Genomic DNA, 18,341 nt, shown 5'->3' with positions numbered 1-18,341 from the left:
TATATGTGCATAACGTTTGCTTTGGTAATAGGTGAGGATAAACAATCATAACTGAGAATGTAGAAGCTGTGATGTTGATCACAAAGATTAAGGCAGAAACATTCACGAAAGACGACCTCAACACAAGGGGAATGGATGACAATGAGAAGAAGGTAGAATCCATGGTTCGAATCCTGTCACCTTGGTGTGATGTTCAGTACTTTCACAAAGATTCAAGGCAGAAACAACACAGCTGGCAATCACAATCACAACTTATACTTTTTCCATGTTTCACTAAGCTTGAGAAAGTATAATTTTTCCATGATTCAATAAGCTTGAAAAAGTGTACTTTTCCATGTTTCACTAAGCTTGAGAAAGTGTCCTTATTGTAATTTAAAATCACAAGATCTTGAGAAAATCCAAGAATCACAAGGCATTGCAGACATGCCCTTAAGAATTTACATTTGGCATCTCAATTTCAGTCCTTGGAGCTCTCATACACCAACTAGATAAGAGGCATGGATGAGGTACGAACAAAGCTGGTCTGTGGATGAGACTACTTTGGGCAAATACAAGTACCTGCTTAAAGGAGCAAGAGGATTTCCTGAAAGATCAAAAAACAGATGCCCTTGACTACAAATCCAGATCACAATCTGCATCCCTGCAAAGATCCTTGACCATTGGTCTATCCAGAAAGCCAATAAGCATTTTTGTTATCTGAATTTCTGGAGATCTCCATTTCACAGGAAAGTAAGTGCAGGGAACGGCCACAACCTAGCCGATCCATCCAAGAATAATAGCTATATCATGTCCTTGGTTTATATTGTATAGGACTCTGCCTTGGCCTAAACCCTCTTGCATTGGCAACATGGTCATCCTTCTTCCTATGAGCTGCAAACTTTAGGGGCACCACTTGTTTGATGTAAGAATTGCCTGGGAGATGCCTTTGGTCCTTGGGAAGAGATTGGAGCTCCGGCAGCCAGTAGGCTACGTACTCCCCATCAGGGTCATAGACTTGTGCCTAGCAAAAGTTATCACATTCACATAGACTATGCAATCACATGTAATAACCATCATATATGTGCAGACATATGCTATGCAATTGCTCAAATGAAATTGCACCAACACTTTGGGTGTGCTGCTGCACCTAATCACCCACCATCTGCTGTTAGGCCCCACAACTGACAGGTTGTATCCTAAAGAGAGAGGGTGATCAGGTGCAGCAGCACAGTAAAAGTGTGCAATCACATTGTGTCTAATCCTCCATCCAATTTTAAGGGCCATTTCCAAAAACCCACTTGTCCAAAACAACTCCAATAATTTAAGTATGTTCTGGGTCGATGCAAGCCCGATAGTATTCGGGTCTGGGCCTACTAACAAAGATCCCATTATCTAATCAATCTTCGGGTAAGTTAGTGCATACAAACAATCTCTACAACAGTAAACTAAAAGCAAGAGTGCAAAGGAAGAACTAAACATGTGTCAAATCTTTCATACAAATAACTACATGCTATTACATTGATATACTATTATTATATGGTGCAGAACACAAAAGCGTATCATGCATAAAAAATTTATGCGTAGCATGAATTTTTCTGTTAAAAAAATATGGGAAATGGAAAATTTGTTAAAATCTCACAAGTTCATGCAAAATTACCACTTTGAACATTTATCTATGGTACAAACCTGCTTTGGAATACTAAAGTATCGATCTTCCCGGGGATCATTTCCAACACCTGTTAAAAAAAATCAAACAAAAGAATATGCTAATCTTATTAGGTGTACCTTAATCATGATTAAACATAGAAGCTGGACTTTGAGAGAAACATATCCACATCTGCAATTTTCATGTTAAAGTGTGTAGATTAGCAATTTAGCATGGGACAGTTACCTGCTCCATACGTCCAGTTCCCATAATTTGAACATGGATCATAGTCCACAAGGCAAGATTCGAACCACTCGGCGCCCATCCGCCAATCAAGGCCCATATCTCGAACCAAGAAGGAGCATACGATCTGCAAAGTTTAACCGTTAATCTTCGGTTGATTCTTAGGTGAGCTGCTTGAGGCATGCACTAAAAGGCAAATATTTCCAAAAAAAGATTTCACAAACACTATAGTTTTTGAAATTGTTATAGAAGGTTAGGTGCTTTTTCAAAATGTTTTTTTAGGGTAAAATTTTAATTGTAGCACACATTCCACAGCAACATTGACGAACGAAATTTTGGTATCTCTTTAATTAACCATGACAAAATTTAGGTGTGCTTTTAGCAATTTCAAAACTTAGGCGTGGTTTTGATTATTACTGTGCTTTTGAAATTTTCCTTTTTTTCAAACACTCTATGCACGACCAAAACACTACTTTGGTCCCTCTTAGCTAGACGAGATCCATATTCTGCTAGTCAGATAAAAATGTTTGTTTGACAAAAATAGTTAGAAACTCAATGGATCAGGACTCAGGACCATATCCAAAAAAGTTTAAAAAGGCAGTTATTTGGCTATGAGTTTCTTATGATATTTTCAAAATGGTTTAATTTTATATTTTGAAATTTGAATGTTTAAAATGGTTGAAATTTTTGTCACTAGAAAACAGTTTAACTTAAGCAACTTGGTCCCATGTTCATATAGATTTAAACATGCAAGTAATTAAGTTTGTAATCGATGCAAGCTCTTGACATATGAATCTATGTTGGAATTGATCAATCATGGGGACACAATGTCCGTATGTTGCATAAACTCAAATGAATACGATAAAGTTGAGCTGATCCAAGACAATGTCCAAGGTGAAAACACGCCTCACTGACGCTTGTAAGCTATTATAATTTGAATATTATTATGTGTATTATAAATAATAAGAATATAAATGAAAAGTGCAAAGATGAAACTAACTTATAACATGGGTACGAGACACTTCAAGCATAAGTACCGAATTGAAAAGGCATGCGCTATGGGCCTGATGATAGGAAACTGACCCAATTCCACAGAGCACAAGCCTTGGTGATGGTGTCCCTGTGAGTTCTAAGGCTTGTGCAGGGATTTGTACTTTGTAACACACAAACACAAGTACTGAATTCTAAGGTGTCCCCGAGTACTTTTGTAAGACACAAACACAAAAAGTTGCTACACATGCAGTGATTTTCTGTGTAAAGCACAAAACATAGATAATCGCTACAAGTGCAGCGATTTTGTGTTTTGTATGGCCCAAGTACTTTGTAAAGTATTCAGCCCAATCACTGAATCTGTAAAACCCACGAAATTGAAAAAAAATGGACCCGGATCGGATCCGGACCTCGACCCATTAACCCATTAGGGTTATAACGTGTTACGCAGGGGGGCGAGGGTCTTTTAAAACCTTCTTCCTCCCCCACACCGCTCTCCTCCCTTTCCCCCTCGACAGAAAAAGGAAACCCTTTGGGGTTTCCGGGATCGCGCACCGCTCCTGTGCCTTTATAAGCATGCAAGGGTGAGAGGAAACCCTCACCCCTGCGCTCCTCCTCTCTCGTCTCCCTCTGGGCTGCGCCCTCCCTGCTCCCACTCCTAGTGACCTCCCCTCTGCAACCCCCAGCGAGCTAGACACTCGCCTTTCCCTCGCTTCCTCCCGTCCGGTGCACCTCGACGACCGCCCGACGCTGGCCGACGCCGCCGACAACCTCGCACGACAACCGACCCCGCCCCCTCTCCCGGTACGTCTTTTTCTTCTTCATCGTCGTCCTCTTTTCAGGTTATCGGAGGACCGACAGGAGGCCGGCAGCCCTCTGTTGTGCTTTCCCTTTCTTCCCCCTTTCTTTTGTGTTCGCCGGGAGGCCAACAGGAGCTCGACGGCCCACTGCCGCACCTCCCCTCTTTCTTTGCATTCGCCAAGAGGCCGACAGGAGGCCGGAGCCCCCTGTCGTGCCTCCCCTCTCTCGTTGTGCTCCTTGTTGACAGGGGAGGGGTTGCGCCCTCCCTTTCTGTTGCCGGCGAGTAGGGGCCCGCCCCCTACCGCCTCTCGGATTCCGGCAGGCAGGGGCAATGCCCCTGCTGTTAAAATGTATCTCTTATATATATATATATATATATATATATATATATATATATATATATATAATATTGCATCAATACCTGATAGGGGTATTTTTGTAAATTCACATAGTTGTTTTAGAAAACAACTATTTTCAGTTTTTGTTAAAATATATTTTTCTTTTCTTATTTTTTTCATTTATTTTTTGTATTTTTTAAAGACCAAAAGGGGCTCCAACCATAGAGTCGTTGGAGCCCCCAACGGTCACAAATGTGACCGTTGGGGGCTCCCAACGACTCCATGGGAGCCCCCTTTTGGGCTCTCCTTTTGAGGCATTTTGCCTCTCTTTCTCTCCTCTCCCTTTTGTATAAATAGGGGTGATCCCCTTGTATATTTTTCATTCTTGAGAGCTCTCTCTCTTTTCAATAAGAGGCTTTTTATATTGTTGTCTTCTTAAAGGCTTGTGCTTGTATTGTCTCTTAGTGGATTTGTGATATTGTCTCTTTTATTCATTGTTGTAAGTGCTTGTATGCACTTTTTATATTTTCGCAATATCTCATTACATGGTATCAGAGCCACTCGATTCTTGAAGGAAAGGTGTGGTTCATGTATTTCATATTTGGTGAATCTCTTCTCACTTCTTGGCAACATCATGGAGGCAAAGATTGACCTATCCTTCAAGCTCAATGGAAAGAATTATATGATGTGGGCATCGACAATGGAAAATAATCTCAAAGGAAAGAAACTTTGGGGTTTTGTCATGGGCACCGTTCCGGAACCTAAGCTTATGCTCACAAAGGACGAAGAAGGTCAAGAAAAGGCTCTTGAAGGAGATGCTCGCCTTAAGGCCATTGAAAATCATCAAAAAGAAGTGGAAGATTGGGAAAACAATCACGCAAAAATCCTTGTGTGGTTTATGAACAATGTTGAGCTTAAGGTATGTGCTAATATAGCTAAATTTCGTAGAGCCAATGAGGCTTGGTCCTTTATGAAGGGTATGTATACCCAAAAGGATCTTGCAAGAGCATATTTCTTGCAAGAAAAGATTAGAACCACCAAACAAGGTGATTCTAGCATTCAAGACTATTATAGTGCCCTAAACCCACTATGGGATGAATTGGCTCTCTTGGAGCCAAAATGGGTTTCTATGAAAGATATTGATTTAAGACAAAAACAAATGGAACAAGAACGATTGTTTCAATTCCTTTTTGGGCTACGTCCCGAATTTGAGCAAGTGAGATCCTCACTTCTCCATAGATCTATTTTTCCTCCTATTGAGTATGCTATTGCCAAAATCACTCAAGAGGAGACAAGGCTTGGCATGAGTAAACATGTTGATGAAGTACTTGCCATATCAAAACCGGGTAACAATGTTAGAACCTATAAACCTCCTCATTTTGGGAAACAAAGAAACTACAATGGAGGAAGAAAAATGATTGTTTGTCATCATTGCTATGAGCCGGGTCACATTAAACCCGCTTGTCCAAAGCTTAATGGAACTTTCAAGCCTAAGGTGGCCTCTCTTGAAGAAACTACCACCAAAGAAGATGAAGGCAAGAACAATGACATCAAAGAAACTCTTTGACAAATATCTATGGCTCTCCAACAAATTCTAAAAGTTTCTTCCTCCACATCGGGTGCGGCTATTGCTTCGTCATCTTCACCTGGTACGTATTCTTGGATCCTTGACTCCGGAGCCTATTTTCATATGATCCCCCATGAAAATGCACTTATTGATGTTTGCACCAATTCAAAGGACTCTTGTGTCTCTACGTCCGATGGAACTTTTTTTAAAATTTATTGGCTCTTTTAAAGATTCTCAAATTTTTTGTGTTCCAAAAGTAAGAGTTGTTCCCAAACTAAATTTGAACCTTTTTTCGGTCTCTCAAATTGCCGACCATGGATGTGAAATATCTTTCCCATCTAATGGTTGCTTTGTGCAGGATCTCCGGTCTGGGAAGCGGATTGGGCAAGGCCATAGAAAGGGAGACCTCTATTATATGGACCATCTCGATCTCCCTACAAATTATTTTTGTTCTTATGTCCAAGAAAAAAACATGGAAACTTGGCATAAAAGACTTAGTCATCCAAGTTATTCTAAAATATATCTCTTTCCTTTTGGAAACAAATTTTGTAAGGAAAAAGAAATTAATTGCAAAGATTGCATTTTTGGAAAAATGAAGTCTATTCCATTTCCAACTAGAACTTTTCTTTCATCAAGACCTTTTGAATTGGTGCATTCGGATGTTTGGGGGCCTTCTCCGGTTATGTCTAAAGGGGGTTATTCATATTATGTTACTTTTATTGATGACTTTACTCGGTATGTTTGGATTTATTTTCTTAGTCATAAATCAGAAGTATTTACTTCCTTTAAAGATTTTCATAAAAAAATTCAAAATCAATTCCAAAATAACATATTTATTTTAAGATATGATTCCGGTGGTGAATACTTATCCCACGAATTTCAAAACTATTTAACCCAAAATGGAATTTGCCATCAAAAGTCATGTCCTAGGACTCCTCAACAAAATGGCCTAGCAGAAAGGAAACATAGGCACATTATAGAAACCGCTAGAACATTACTTGTCTCTAGGAATATTCCAAAGAAGTTTTGGGCCGAAGTCGTTCTAACCTCAACTTATCTAATCAATAGAATGCCTTCTTCCAAATTAAAAAATGTTTCTCCCTACGAAAAGCTCTTCAAATTTTCACCTGATTTCAATCGTCTTCGTATTTTTTGTTGCAAATGTTTTGTCTTATTACATAAAAGGGATAAGTTGTCTCCAAAAGCAATTGAATGTGTTTTTCTAGGATATGGTGAAAATCAAAAAGGGTATAGATGTTATGATTTTAAGAATGATAAACTATATGTTTCAAAAGATGTAACATTTTTAGAAGAAGAGAACGGTTTTGATAAAATAGAAGAAACAAATGAAATTGATTATATATTCTTGTATGATCTTATTGATGACATACAAGAAGATTTTCTTGAAAACATAGAAGATACACGTGAAGTGTCCCATCTTGATATAACATCCTCAAATGATAGTGATTCAAATATAAATGATAGTGATACAAATATAAATGTTTACTCAAGAAGAAATCAAGAAAATCCTATTAGTGCCCTTGAAAAATACTTTCAAATTTCTGAATCTACTGAGGAACCACAAGTTAGACATTCTTCTAGAATATCAATACCCCCAAATAGGTTTGTATCCTATGATTCCTTAACCCCCAACTATCGGGCGTGTTTAATAACCTTACATTCTTATTTTGAACCCGCTCACTATAATCAAGCTAAATCTATACCACATTGGGTTGAAGCAATGCAAGTTGAACTAAATGCATTAAAAAAGGCTAATACTTGAGAAATAGTTAATCTACCCTCACACAAAAAACATATTGGGTGTCGTTGGGTCTTCAAAGTTAAAACTAAAAGCGATGGCTCTTTGGAACGATATAAAGCTAGATTAGTCGCTAAGGGATACTCCCAAGAATATGGCGTTGATTATGAAGAAACATTCGCTCCCTTAGCCCAAATGACCAGTGTCAGAACCTTAATAGCTGTCGCATCAACCAAAAAATGGCCTATTTATCAACTTGACGTAAAAAATGCATTTTTAAATGGCAGTTTAAGTGAAGAAGTTTACATGGATCCGCCACCCGGAATTACTGTTAAGCAAGGTCAAACACTTCGGCTTTTGAAGGCATTATATGGCCTCAAACAAGCTCCTAAGGCTTGGTATGATCGTTTCAGTGATATCATGGTAAAGTTAGGATTTCACTCTTGTTATACTGACACTGCTCTTTTTGTTAAAAATGCAGGTACTAGTATCATAATATTGTTGCTTTATGTTGATGATATGATTATCACTGGGAATGATCAAAATAGTATTATTGATGTTAAAAATATGTTAAAAAATAATTTTGATATGTCTGATTTAGGTTTTCTTAGATATTTTTTTGGAATTGAAGTTGCATATTCTTCTCGAGGATATATTTTGTCACAGATGAAGCTTGCTGCAGATATTTGTTCTAAGTCTGGGATTTCTGATGACAAGAAAGTAGAGACTCCCGAGGTTATTAATGCCAAATTACGGTTGGAGGATGGGGTTCTTCTGGAAGATCTCACACCTTACAGACAACTCATTGGGTCTCTTACCTATTTAACCATCACCAGACCAGATATCGCCCATGTGGTTCACTCAGTTAGCCAATTTCAGCATGCTCCTACAACTGTGCATATGAGTGTTGTTCTCCGAATCATCCGCTACATTCGGAATACCATCAATAAAGGGCTATTCCTATCCTCCTCTTCTTCCTTGAATCTTCTTGCTTATACTGATGCAGATTGGGGAGGTAATCCCAATGATCGAGTCTCAACTACTGGTTTTTGTGTCTTTTTAGGGGACTCTTTGATTGCCTGGTGATGCAAGAAGCAGCAAAAAGTTTCACTATCATCCACGGAAGCTGAGTATCGGGCTATGCCAACCACGACAATGGAACTTGTATGGTTTCGCAGTCTGCTTAAAGACATGGGGGTTTATATTACCGAAGCCTCAAAATTATGTTAAGACAACAAGAGTGTCATCTATATTGCGAGCAATCATACATTCCATGAGCATACAAAACATATCGAAATGGATTGCCACTATGTTCGTGACGAATTCTTACGAGGAACAATTACCCTACCGTATGTCACTTCAGAATATCAGTTGGCGGACTTCTTTACTAAAGCTCTTCCGGCTCCTCGCTTCATGTTCCTTCTTGGCAAACTTTCTGTCATTTCCCCGTAAAGTTTGAGGGGGGGTGTTAAAATGTATCTCTTATATATATATAATATAATATTGCATCAATACCCAATAGGGGTATTTTTGTAAATTCATATAGTTGTTTTAGAAAACAACTATTTTCAGTTTTTGTTAAAATGTATTTTTCTTTTCTTATTTTTTTCATTTATTTTTTGTATTTTTTAAAGACCAAAAGGGGCTCCAACCATAGAGTCGTTGGAGCCCCCAACGGTCACAAATGTGACCGTTGGGGGCTCCCAACGACTCCATGGGAGCCCCCTTTTGGGCTCTCCTTTTGAGGCATTTTGCCTCTCTTTCTCTCCTCTCCCTTTTGTATAAATAGGGGTGATCCCCTTGTATAATTTTCATTCTTGAGAGCTCTCTCTCTTTTCAATAAGAGGCTTTTTATATTGTTGCCTTCTTAAAGGCTTGTGCTTGTATTGTCTCTTAGTGGATTTGTGATATTGTCTCTTTTATTCATTGTTGTAAGTGCTTGTATGCACTTTTTATATTTCCGCAATATCTCATTACACCTGCCACCTCTCACTTTTCTGGCAGGCAGGGGCTCACCCCTGTCGCCCTCCTGTTTTTGGCTGGCAGGGGCGATGCCCCTGCCACCTTTCGATTTCTGGCAGGCAGGGGCGACGCTCCTGCCGCCTCTCTGTTCTCGACAGCCAGGGGCTCGCCCCCTATCGCCTCTCCAATTTCAGCATGCAAGGGCATGCCCCTGCCGCCCCTCTTTTTCGATCGACATGCAGGGGCGATGCCCTTGCCTGATTTCCCCCTTTTCGGGGGGACCAAAGGGGGCTCTGCTTGTCTGACAGGACCAACTAGTGCACATCACTTTGTGTTGGAACGTTTGAGGTTCAAAACTAAATGGTACAATTGTATAACTGGTAGGGGTCGCTAACCCTAGCTTACCTTTTAAAAAAAAAAACTCTGAGCTAAAGAATTTCACATCCCTATGTTCGGCAGACACCCCCGATGACCCCTGCTTGAGTTGTTCCTCGCCGTCGGCATCCCTGGGCTTCTCCAAAACATCGGTTTAGAGGTATGGGTCTTCTTTTGATCTATGTGACAAATCAGAGTATGAGTGGGTTTCCATGCTTGATTTAGATGGAAATCCAGGGAGAACGAGTAGATTCACATGTTTGTACAGTCCAATCTTTTCTTTTGGGGCGTGATATGTTTTGCTCACCTTATTCGGATTTGATTCAAGGCTACGTTTAAAAAAAAAGAGAGAAAAGAAAATAATATAACTATTTGCTTTTCTATTGGCCAGCTGGCAGCCAGTCGAGTGTCACTCGGCTGACTGCCAAGCACTGGCATGGTCGCAACAAGCCCAGCCGACTCAGTCGGCTGGGTGTTGGCGAGGTATTGCAATAAAAATAAAATATATATATATATATATGAAACCCGACTGCTTGATAATGTCCTATGCACTGATGCAGTACTAAACAAAATAACTGATTATGTATAGTTTTGACTAAGATTAATGTTTTCTAGTTATATAGAGAAGTAGAGAAACATCAAAAATCATAAAAAAGGAAATTGATGAATTAACTATAATCTTATTTAGATTGGAAACTTTTGCTCATAATAGGTTGTGCATATTAATTTCCAAAATGTGTTGGGTGCAAATTTCTTAGAAAAAAAAATACATATATCATTTGTATTGTGTGTTGCCCATTGTAGATTCCAATTTTTTACCTGCTTATGATTAACACGTTTTGCGTGATCGATATTTTAAAGCAATGTTACTACATGGGTATTTTGTGAATATGTACCAATCCGAATTGTTGGGTCATGCTACATATATATATAGTTACACAAGTAGTCACATGTATAAAAAGACTTATGAACGAAGGCTTGCATGTGATGTGAGTATGTGAATTAAAAACATACATTGGATATGGAGTGAATGCATTAAATGAAAACATGCACTTGATATAGTTGCATATGAATTAAGTAAATACATGCTAATGAATATTTTTGTTTCATACACATGATAAAGGTTTGCATATATGGATGTGCATTTAGAAAGCATGTGGTTTATTTCCTATATGACATGTTGGATATGAATGCATGCCTGTTAACATGTTATGGCAAAGTTTGTTTTGGTACAGGTGCATACATGATATGAATGTGTGTTGCCCTAAAATTCAATTTCTAGATCCAGGTTATGTTCATGTGTGTGGATGTTAACATATGTTATGAATGAACAATTTTATGTGCCTATATTTATGGAACATGTTTAATTATTGTGCATTTATGAATTGGTTTCAAGTGCATGTGCATACATGAAATCGATGTGTGTTTGGCATGTACAATCCTGCATAAATGTTCTCATGTACTTATGAATCATGAATGAATGCATGTGTGTTAAGTGATTTCATGAAAGCACTTGAACATGGATAGTGGACACATGCATATGACGGTGGTAGCTCATGCACATTGTTAAATGGGTATGAATGAATGTGCATTTAGGAACATGTTGGTATCATTGTATATATTGCATATTGTTATGAATTTTGCATATAGTGCATCGATGATCCAAGTGAATCATCGTAGGCCTGGAGAGCCTTGAGCACTGGATGCTCCTTTATTTACTTTTAAATACATCACAAAAATCACATTTATTTTTATTGCACTGTTCTATGTGTTTCCACGGGCGAAAGTCCCGTGATGGTTCTCGAGGAGTAGATGTGAGTTTTTGCCTTTGCTTTGCATGCTGAATCGCAAAACTCAATAATTGTCTCTTAATAAATAAAAAAATGATTAAAAACAATATAATATATATTCTGGGATCTCCCATCGGAAGAATGAGAATCTTAGAGATTCAGTCTTGGGGAGACTACGATGATACAAAAACTTCGTGTGCTTTACTTTTTTTCCTGAACTCGATATTGAGGTTTTTTCTCCTAGCCACGGTTTTAGGGAAAGTCCGACACTTTGCCTAAGGGGGGGGTGTAGACACAGTTGTTTTGGTATACCAAAAAAGTGACACTTGTGAATGTTGTTTTTCCTGGTATCCCTGATATTAGATGCTGATTTCTAATATTTCGATGAATGGTGTTGCTTCCTAATATCGGTCGAAGGTTAAGTTTGGAACCCAGTAATAAAATACAACTTGTGTGTTAAGCTATCCTGAAAACCTACTTGACCTTGAAGATTTTACCCATTTGGTGTATCCGCGGGCAACGATAATTAATTAAAAAAAGAAACTTAAAGTGTGCATTTAATAGAGCATGCATATGAAAAAACAAAACTTTAATGAAAGATAATAAAGTATTCATGCATTGCACATAAATCATGCATAATTCTACTATGCATTAGAACATGCATATTTTACATGTTCCCTTAATCGTTATATGATGGTGAATGCATGAGATTTAATTTCTAATGCATGCTAAATGTCCTGCTTACTTAAATTGTGATCCATGTTATTGCTTAATGATTCTTCATGCTTAGAAATTATTCTTTGTTGCATGAATGTTTAATTAAAATTATGAAGTTGTCATAATTGTTTTCCTCTAAATGATTGCATGAAATCTTATTTGTATTCGTTATGCTCACTTGTTTCATTGGAAGTATTTGTGCTCAAGATTTCGGTTCGGACACCCTACTTCTATGGTTTTTTGCAGCCGCAGTGATTAGTGAAGCGACTGGCTTCTGAGAGAGTTACGAGTGTCACTTTCTTGTTGGACGGTTCACAGAGGGACAATGTAGCTCAGTTTTATGTTATTTACTTTTATGTCATTTAAATAACTCTGATATGTCTCTTACAATTATTGCTTAAACATTCTTTCTTTCAAATAAATGAATAATGGTTTGGTTTGGTGGATGATAAGTGTAAGCTTGTTTGTGGTGTGTTTGGTTATCCAATTGGGAGTGGAACTGTAAAGGCTCCGGGTTTCTAGGAAGATTTCTGCAACGGTTAAAAATTTTATGAAAAAAAAAAATCGCATTTTCAAGGGGTATGAGTTGGGGTCGTTACAGAATCTGCTTTGTAGTGTTGTCCCTTACCACGAGGTACTTTTTTTTTTCTTCTATGATCACAGGATACTTATAAGGAGGGCCTGCTGGGGTAGGTCTTAGGCTTTTATTCTTTTTGCAAGCTGGAAGTGGCCACCCTTATGAATCTCCATGCCGAAAGCCCAAATGTCCTTTACAAGTGTACTAACTAACAATGCTCTCTGATCTTAACCTTTGCCTATTGAAATGACTGATACCTCCTGCTAGGCAAGAGCAGATCTAGTGATCAGACCGAATACCTTGCAAGCTACTTACTTCAATCAATGGATGCGACACATGGAGGGTGTTGTGTGATGTATGGCATCCGGATATTTGGCAGAGTACCTCTGCAAGGTCCTGGGCCAGGTACTGGATCTGCTCGCCAACTAGGCTGGCTGAGTCACAAGGAAATTGTGCAGATTCACAGATCACACTGTAGGAGCAACAAAAGAGCTCACCTGACGTCCTCTGTTAGAAATATATCCAGTGGAGGACAGTTCTTTCATGTTTGCATCAATGAGAGGGTACCTACAAGCCACCAGTTATCAAAAAATCAGAGACCCAGTTTTTTGAACAAGTTAGCTGTGTGTCCCTACAGAAACTACCTGGTGCTGCTGCAATAGCACTCAATAAGGTCTGCGCCATCAGTCAACCGGAAAATATCACAAACGACCAAAGGACCAGGATATTTACGTTTATATCAGCATAACGTCACTAAAATGTTGGTTATTTTATTTTTTTATATTATTTAATGTTTTTGTTATTTTTCTTATATTTTTATATCCCTATCTTTTACCAAGATTTTGCAGATAAAAAGGAGAAAAAAATATTTCACACAACAAGATATTTTCATGGGGCAATAAGTTGCCGTATAAAATATATGTCGACTATGATTTTAACTAGGGGTTTTAACTAGGGGTGTCAACGATTCGGGCTTGGTTCGGACCCCGGTAGAACCAGACTTGGACCAGATTTTTGGGTATGGTATTCGGTCCAGACCCGGGTCTAATCAGGTCTATTATAAGAGAAACCATACCCAGATCCTATAAGAACTACATGAACCAGACCCGGTAAAATAATATTTTTTATTATTTTTACATTGAAAATTTGTGGGTCTTAATCGGAACTCGGGTCAGGCTCAGGTCTGGTATAAAATTTCACAAACTATACCCGGGTCCATGTATTAATCGGACCTTTGGGTTTGGACCCAGGTCTTAATCGGGTCTTCTTATTTGTCGCCATACCCGAACCTTATATGGTTTGGTCCAGTTAAACCCGACCCGTTGACACCCCTGATTTTAACTAGTGACATAGGTAGACCCTACTTCATCCTGGGTTATACCCGAATCAATTTAGATGAACAGTTTTTCGAAGCCTTAGTGGGTATTAGTGAATATGCTATGCCAAACACTCCTCTGAAAACAGAAAAGTTTTATTTGTACAATTAATTATGGTCATGGCAACGAAGAAAAGGCTGGGGGCTCAAAGCATTATACTTAAAGGCAGTAGGCATGCTAAAAAACGAATGCCATAATAATATCCTCATTTTCCAACTGGAGAGGAGTTGATCCAGACTCATGTATTTGATTCAAATATCTCACAAACATCAAGCAATGTTTTGAAAATATCACAATATTTTCAAAAGCTCTTAAAGTTTTACAATGTTTTCAAGTTATCATATATCTCAAAAATATCACAATCACATTTTTACTAATGCAATAAAACATTTTTTATTAAATTTATATTTCCATTATAGTTTTATATATTTTTATTTTTTTAGTTTTTTATGTGCTAATATTTTTCCTGAGAAAAACATGATTTTTAATTAATGTGTGACTTTCCTAACCAAGACTTTCTTCAGAATGAGACTTGTGACATTGAATTCAATGTCAAAGCATATCAGAGGCGGCCATGGTTTCTGAGACTTCTAGCTGGTTAGAGTACTACCATCGAGACACTAAGCAACTGAACTGACTAGATACAGAACCCCAAGAGAGTAACTCCATAAAAGATTTGGGATGACTTGGATTACCCTGTTAGTTGGTTGAATGTCTTTCTTTCATATCTTGCCAGCAGATCCAGGAAGCTACTTACATACAAAATATATCTTGATATAGAACATACAACATAGATCAGAAATAAAGAGCATAGTATGTTCAGAGTTCAGAAGAGTTACCCAGTACGACCATCCCGCCAAGATTCAAACAACCCCTCGTCGTTGCTCCATTTAAGATCTTTTATTTTTCTAGGCCCACCTTTTTTTTCACAAAAAGAAATCAGCAAGAGAAATAAACAAACTCCCCATATCAACACGATCATTAATTATGATAGGGTCCTTTTGTCAGGTTAAGTTGGACAATCATATCTCCCAAGTTGGTACTGGATATTTGGCAAAAAGCTTATCCACTTGGAACAGATTTTTCTGAGCTGAATCAAATTTTGTGAATACTGATTCTAGGACCTCAAACAAAAAATAAAACTCGCTTATGAGAAACTTGGTGAGGTACTAAGCAGGCCAAAGTTGACAAAATTGAGAAAGGCTCAAACAACTCATTTTCCAAAGTTTTGCACCCAAACACGCAGGTCCTAGTTTCTTTATTAAGAGAAGACGAGTCAACAAGAAGTTGCTTGAATCTTCCTCATGAAACCTGCTTGTCACACTCGCCTGGCTCCCCATGAATGAGATTAAGTTGCCTAAATTGGCAGACCTTATCGCTGCAATTCAAGTTATCAATAATCACACATGCACACACAAAAATATTTCAACATTACCTAGATGAAATATGGAATTTCCATACTTCATGGATAAAAATCTGAAGTAATCCCTCCATATCAACTCGAATAAAACCCTGAATAAAAATTGATAGGTGCTTGTGTCAAGGAAAAAATGCAAACAAATTACACAATGCAGGCTCAGTCTCTATGACTTTCTACATTAACATCAGTCCAGCCAATGCTTGCAATTTAACTGGAACTAAGGCATGTAATTACTACAGGTTTGCATAGACAGCAAAGTAAATCTAAGATCAACTTAGTTGACTAGCAAGAAGGCAACAGTCTTCTTGTTAAAAGTACATGATGAGAATCATGTTGAGTTGGCCTGAATTGTCCAAGCCTTATATGGATTCATGTTGAGTCTCTTTGCTGTCATGGTAGGACTTAGGACTTAGCAAGTCCTGATCTGCAAGTTCATAACCATTCCACCTCTCAGGTTAACTTGTGATCTGCAAGCTTTAGTACTAGTGAAAGAAAAACTTTAAATGCTAACATGGTAAAGATTATGCTTTTGTTAACACATACCAATATGATGAATCATTTGCAAGTCTTTCCCTTTCATATCTTTTTACCTAACGATTGAAACAGATTAAGGTAAGAAGGCATATTTTTCATCAAGTGTTCCCAGAGAATATATGAGAAAAGTAATTTTCAAAATATGCCACAGAACAAAAGTTAGAGCTTAGTTGCTCAAGTCAGTCAAGCTGTATCCCAACATTGTCAGTATTTGTCTCTACACAACTAGAAGCATTCAGATTGGATTGCTCGGGTCACCTTTCTCTGGTGATACAACCAAGCGTCCAAGTTGGCAGTGTCACTAAATGGGGCTCATGTCAAGTATAGCACTGAACGTTCTTCACAATCTGCAAAAGATACTCATACCTCTTCATAGATGTAACGAGGAGATAGGCTTCCAAAAGCAAGCCATGGAGAAAACTTGGTTGAATAATCTGGTCCCAGCATGCCATTCCTGGTCTCTTTATACACCTTCAATAAGTCCTGCAAACAATAAGAGATTGGAAACCAAGAGCTACTATTAAATACATGAGTTATAAGTATTCATGTTTGAGATGCATGATGAAATATTGTGCATGCTTAAGTTCCAACGAACAGAAGACAAACTTCAAGTAAATGCAAGCTGCAACTCATGCGGGTCAGATTAATTGAGCAAGGCAGCTGGCACTAACATTAATTTGAAAGGCTGTAACATGTGACACTGTAACTTGTACCAATTCTATGTAAAAAAATGTGGTGATTAAATATTGGAAACCAAGAGCTACTATAAGATACATGAGTTATAAGTATTCATGTTTGAGATGTATAATGAAATATTGTGCATGCTTAAGTTCCAACGAACAGAAGACAAACTTCAAGTAAATGCAAGACGCAACTCATGAGGGTCAGATTGATTGAGCAAGGCAGCCGGCACTAACATTAATTTGAAAGGCTGTAACATGTGACACTGTAACTTGCACCAATTCGATGTAAAAAGATGTGGTGATTAAATATGTATTAATGATGCAAATTTGAATATACACTAGGACATGCATATTTTGAAGGAGTTAAAAATTGTTCTTGCCTTCTTCCAGAAGTATTCATCTACTCTGGCCAAAGCTGCACTTTCACCTCCAATAAAGTGCATCCCTTTATCATTCTGCATCTTATAGACACTATCTTAGTCTGCAAGTATTTCTGAGTGACAAATAAAACATAAAAATATGTAAACAAAAAGAGAGCAACATGGATGTGCTTGTTTATTTTTTATAAGTGAATCATAGTAATCCCTGAGGCTGTAGAATAGGGATAGACTATTGTGCTATAAGCGTTTAACTGTTTAACATCTTAAGGATACTAATAGTTAATATATATATATATAGTTATGTAAACCAAAATACCCATTAGGGGTATTTTGGTCTTTTCACCAAATAGGCGTCAGCCCCTAATGGGCTGACATTTTATTGTTTTTTGTCTTTTGTCTTTTGTCTTTTTTGTTTTTTTTTATTTTATTTTTTGTGATGCAAAAGGGGCAGCCCATATGACTGTTGGAGTTGCCCCCAACAGTCATATGCTCATCCTCTTATTCTCCCATTGTATTATAAATAGCCCTCATGGGGCCATGTATTTATATAACTCTTTGAGAGTGCCTTTTATGCAATAACAATTTGTTAAGACCCTTGTGTGGGTGGTTTCCTTGATTCAATCAAGTATTCTACTTGATTGAAAGTGTGTTCTTGCATGTGTATCAGATTCAATCCACTTCATTACAAAAGTGTGTTCTTGCATGTGTATCGGATTCAATCTACTTCATTACATGGTATCGGAGCTTTGGTGATCCAAAGGCATTTTTTCTAAAAGAAAGATCGTGACGATATCAAGAGAAGGATCATGGGCTTAGAGGATTCAACAAATCAAGGATTGTTGCATTGGGAAGCATGTCATTTCTCAAACAAGTCTTGTGTATATATCTTTCTCCCTTCTTTTTCACTATCTCTTTCTCTACCTTTTCTCTTCGCATTGTAAAGGAATGGAGAATGAGAGAGAAGTTATAATCTCCATTCTCGTACGCCTAAACGATACAAACTGTGATGTGGGCATCCATAGTAAAACACAAGATATGGGAAAAGGGGTTATAGGGTTTGGTAGATGGTACTGAAAAAGAGCCCAAACTCATTCTTACGAAAATTGAGAATGGGAAGGAAGTTGCTCTTCAAGGTGAGGAAATAGGTAAAGCCGTTTCCGATTATGAGAAAAAATGGAAAGAGTGGAGGATGGGCCATTCCAAAA

The 18,341-nt window shown here is 38.0% G+C and overlaps 1 protein-coding gene across 7 annotated transcripts in view; it reads right to left on the bottom strand.

Annotated features, from left to right (window-relative positions):
- The window catches only part of LOC149833796 (cryptochrome DASH, chloroplastic/mitochondrial-like), a 95,521-nt gene that overhangs the window by 69,104 nt on the left and 8,076 nt on the right, over positions 1 to 18,341 (bottom strand). For all 7 annotated transcript variants that reach the window (XR_016432712.1, XR_016432715.1, XR_016432713.1 and 4 more), the window contains exons 5-12: positions 17,137 to 17,211; positions 16,440 to 16,556; positions 16,083 to 16,129; positions 15,555 to 15,631; positions 14,959 to 15,037; positions 13,241 to 13,310; positions 1,871 to 1,994; positions 1,666 to 1,715 (exon numbers count right to left, since the gene is read on the bottom strand). Coding sequence is in view for 3 of the 7 variants with exons in the window: in XM_090011027.1 (XP_089867153.1) it covers positions 1,666 to 1,715; positions 1,871 to 1,994; positions 13,241 to 13,310; positions 14,959 to 15,037; positions 15,555 to 15,631; positions 16,083 to 16,129; positions 16,440 to 16,556; positions 17,137 to 17,211 (639 nt within the window). In the remaining 4 variants the exon portion in view is untranslated. The remainder of the gene's footprint in view (positions 1 to 1,665; positions 1,716 to 1,870; positions 1,995 to 13,240; positions 13,311 to 14,958; positions 15,038 to 15,554; positions 15,632 to 16,082; positions 16,130 to 16,439; positions 16,557 to 17,136; positions 17,212 to 18,341) is intronic.

This window comes from Nuphar pumila, chromosome 6 (genome assembly GCF_984573655.1).
Source record: "Nuphar pumila chromosome 6, dmNupPumi1.hap1.1, whole genome shotgun sequence".
Lineage (NCBI taxonomy): Eukaryota > Viridiplantae > Streptophyta > Magnoliopsida > Nymphaeales > Nymphaeaceae > Nuphar > Nuphar pumila.
The sequence above is the reverse complement of the archived record's forward strand: the minus strand, read 5'-3'. Positions and strand labels throughout refer to the sequence as shown.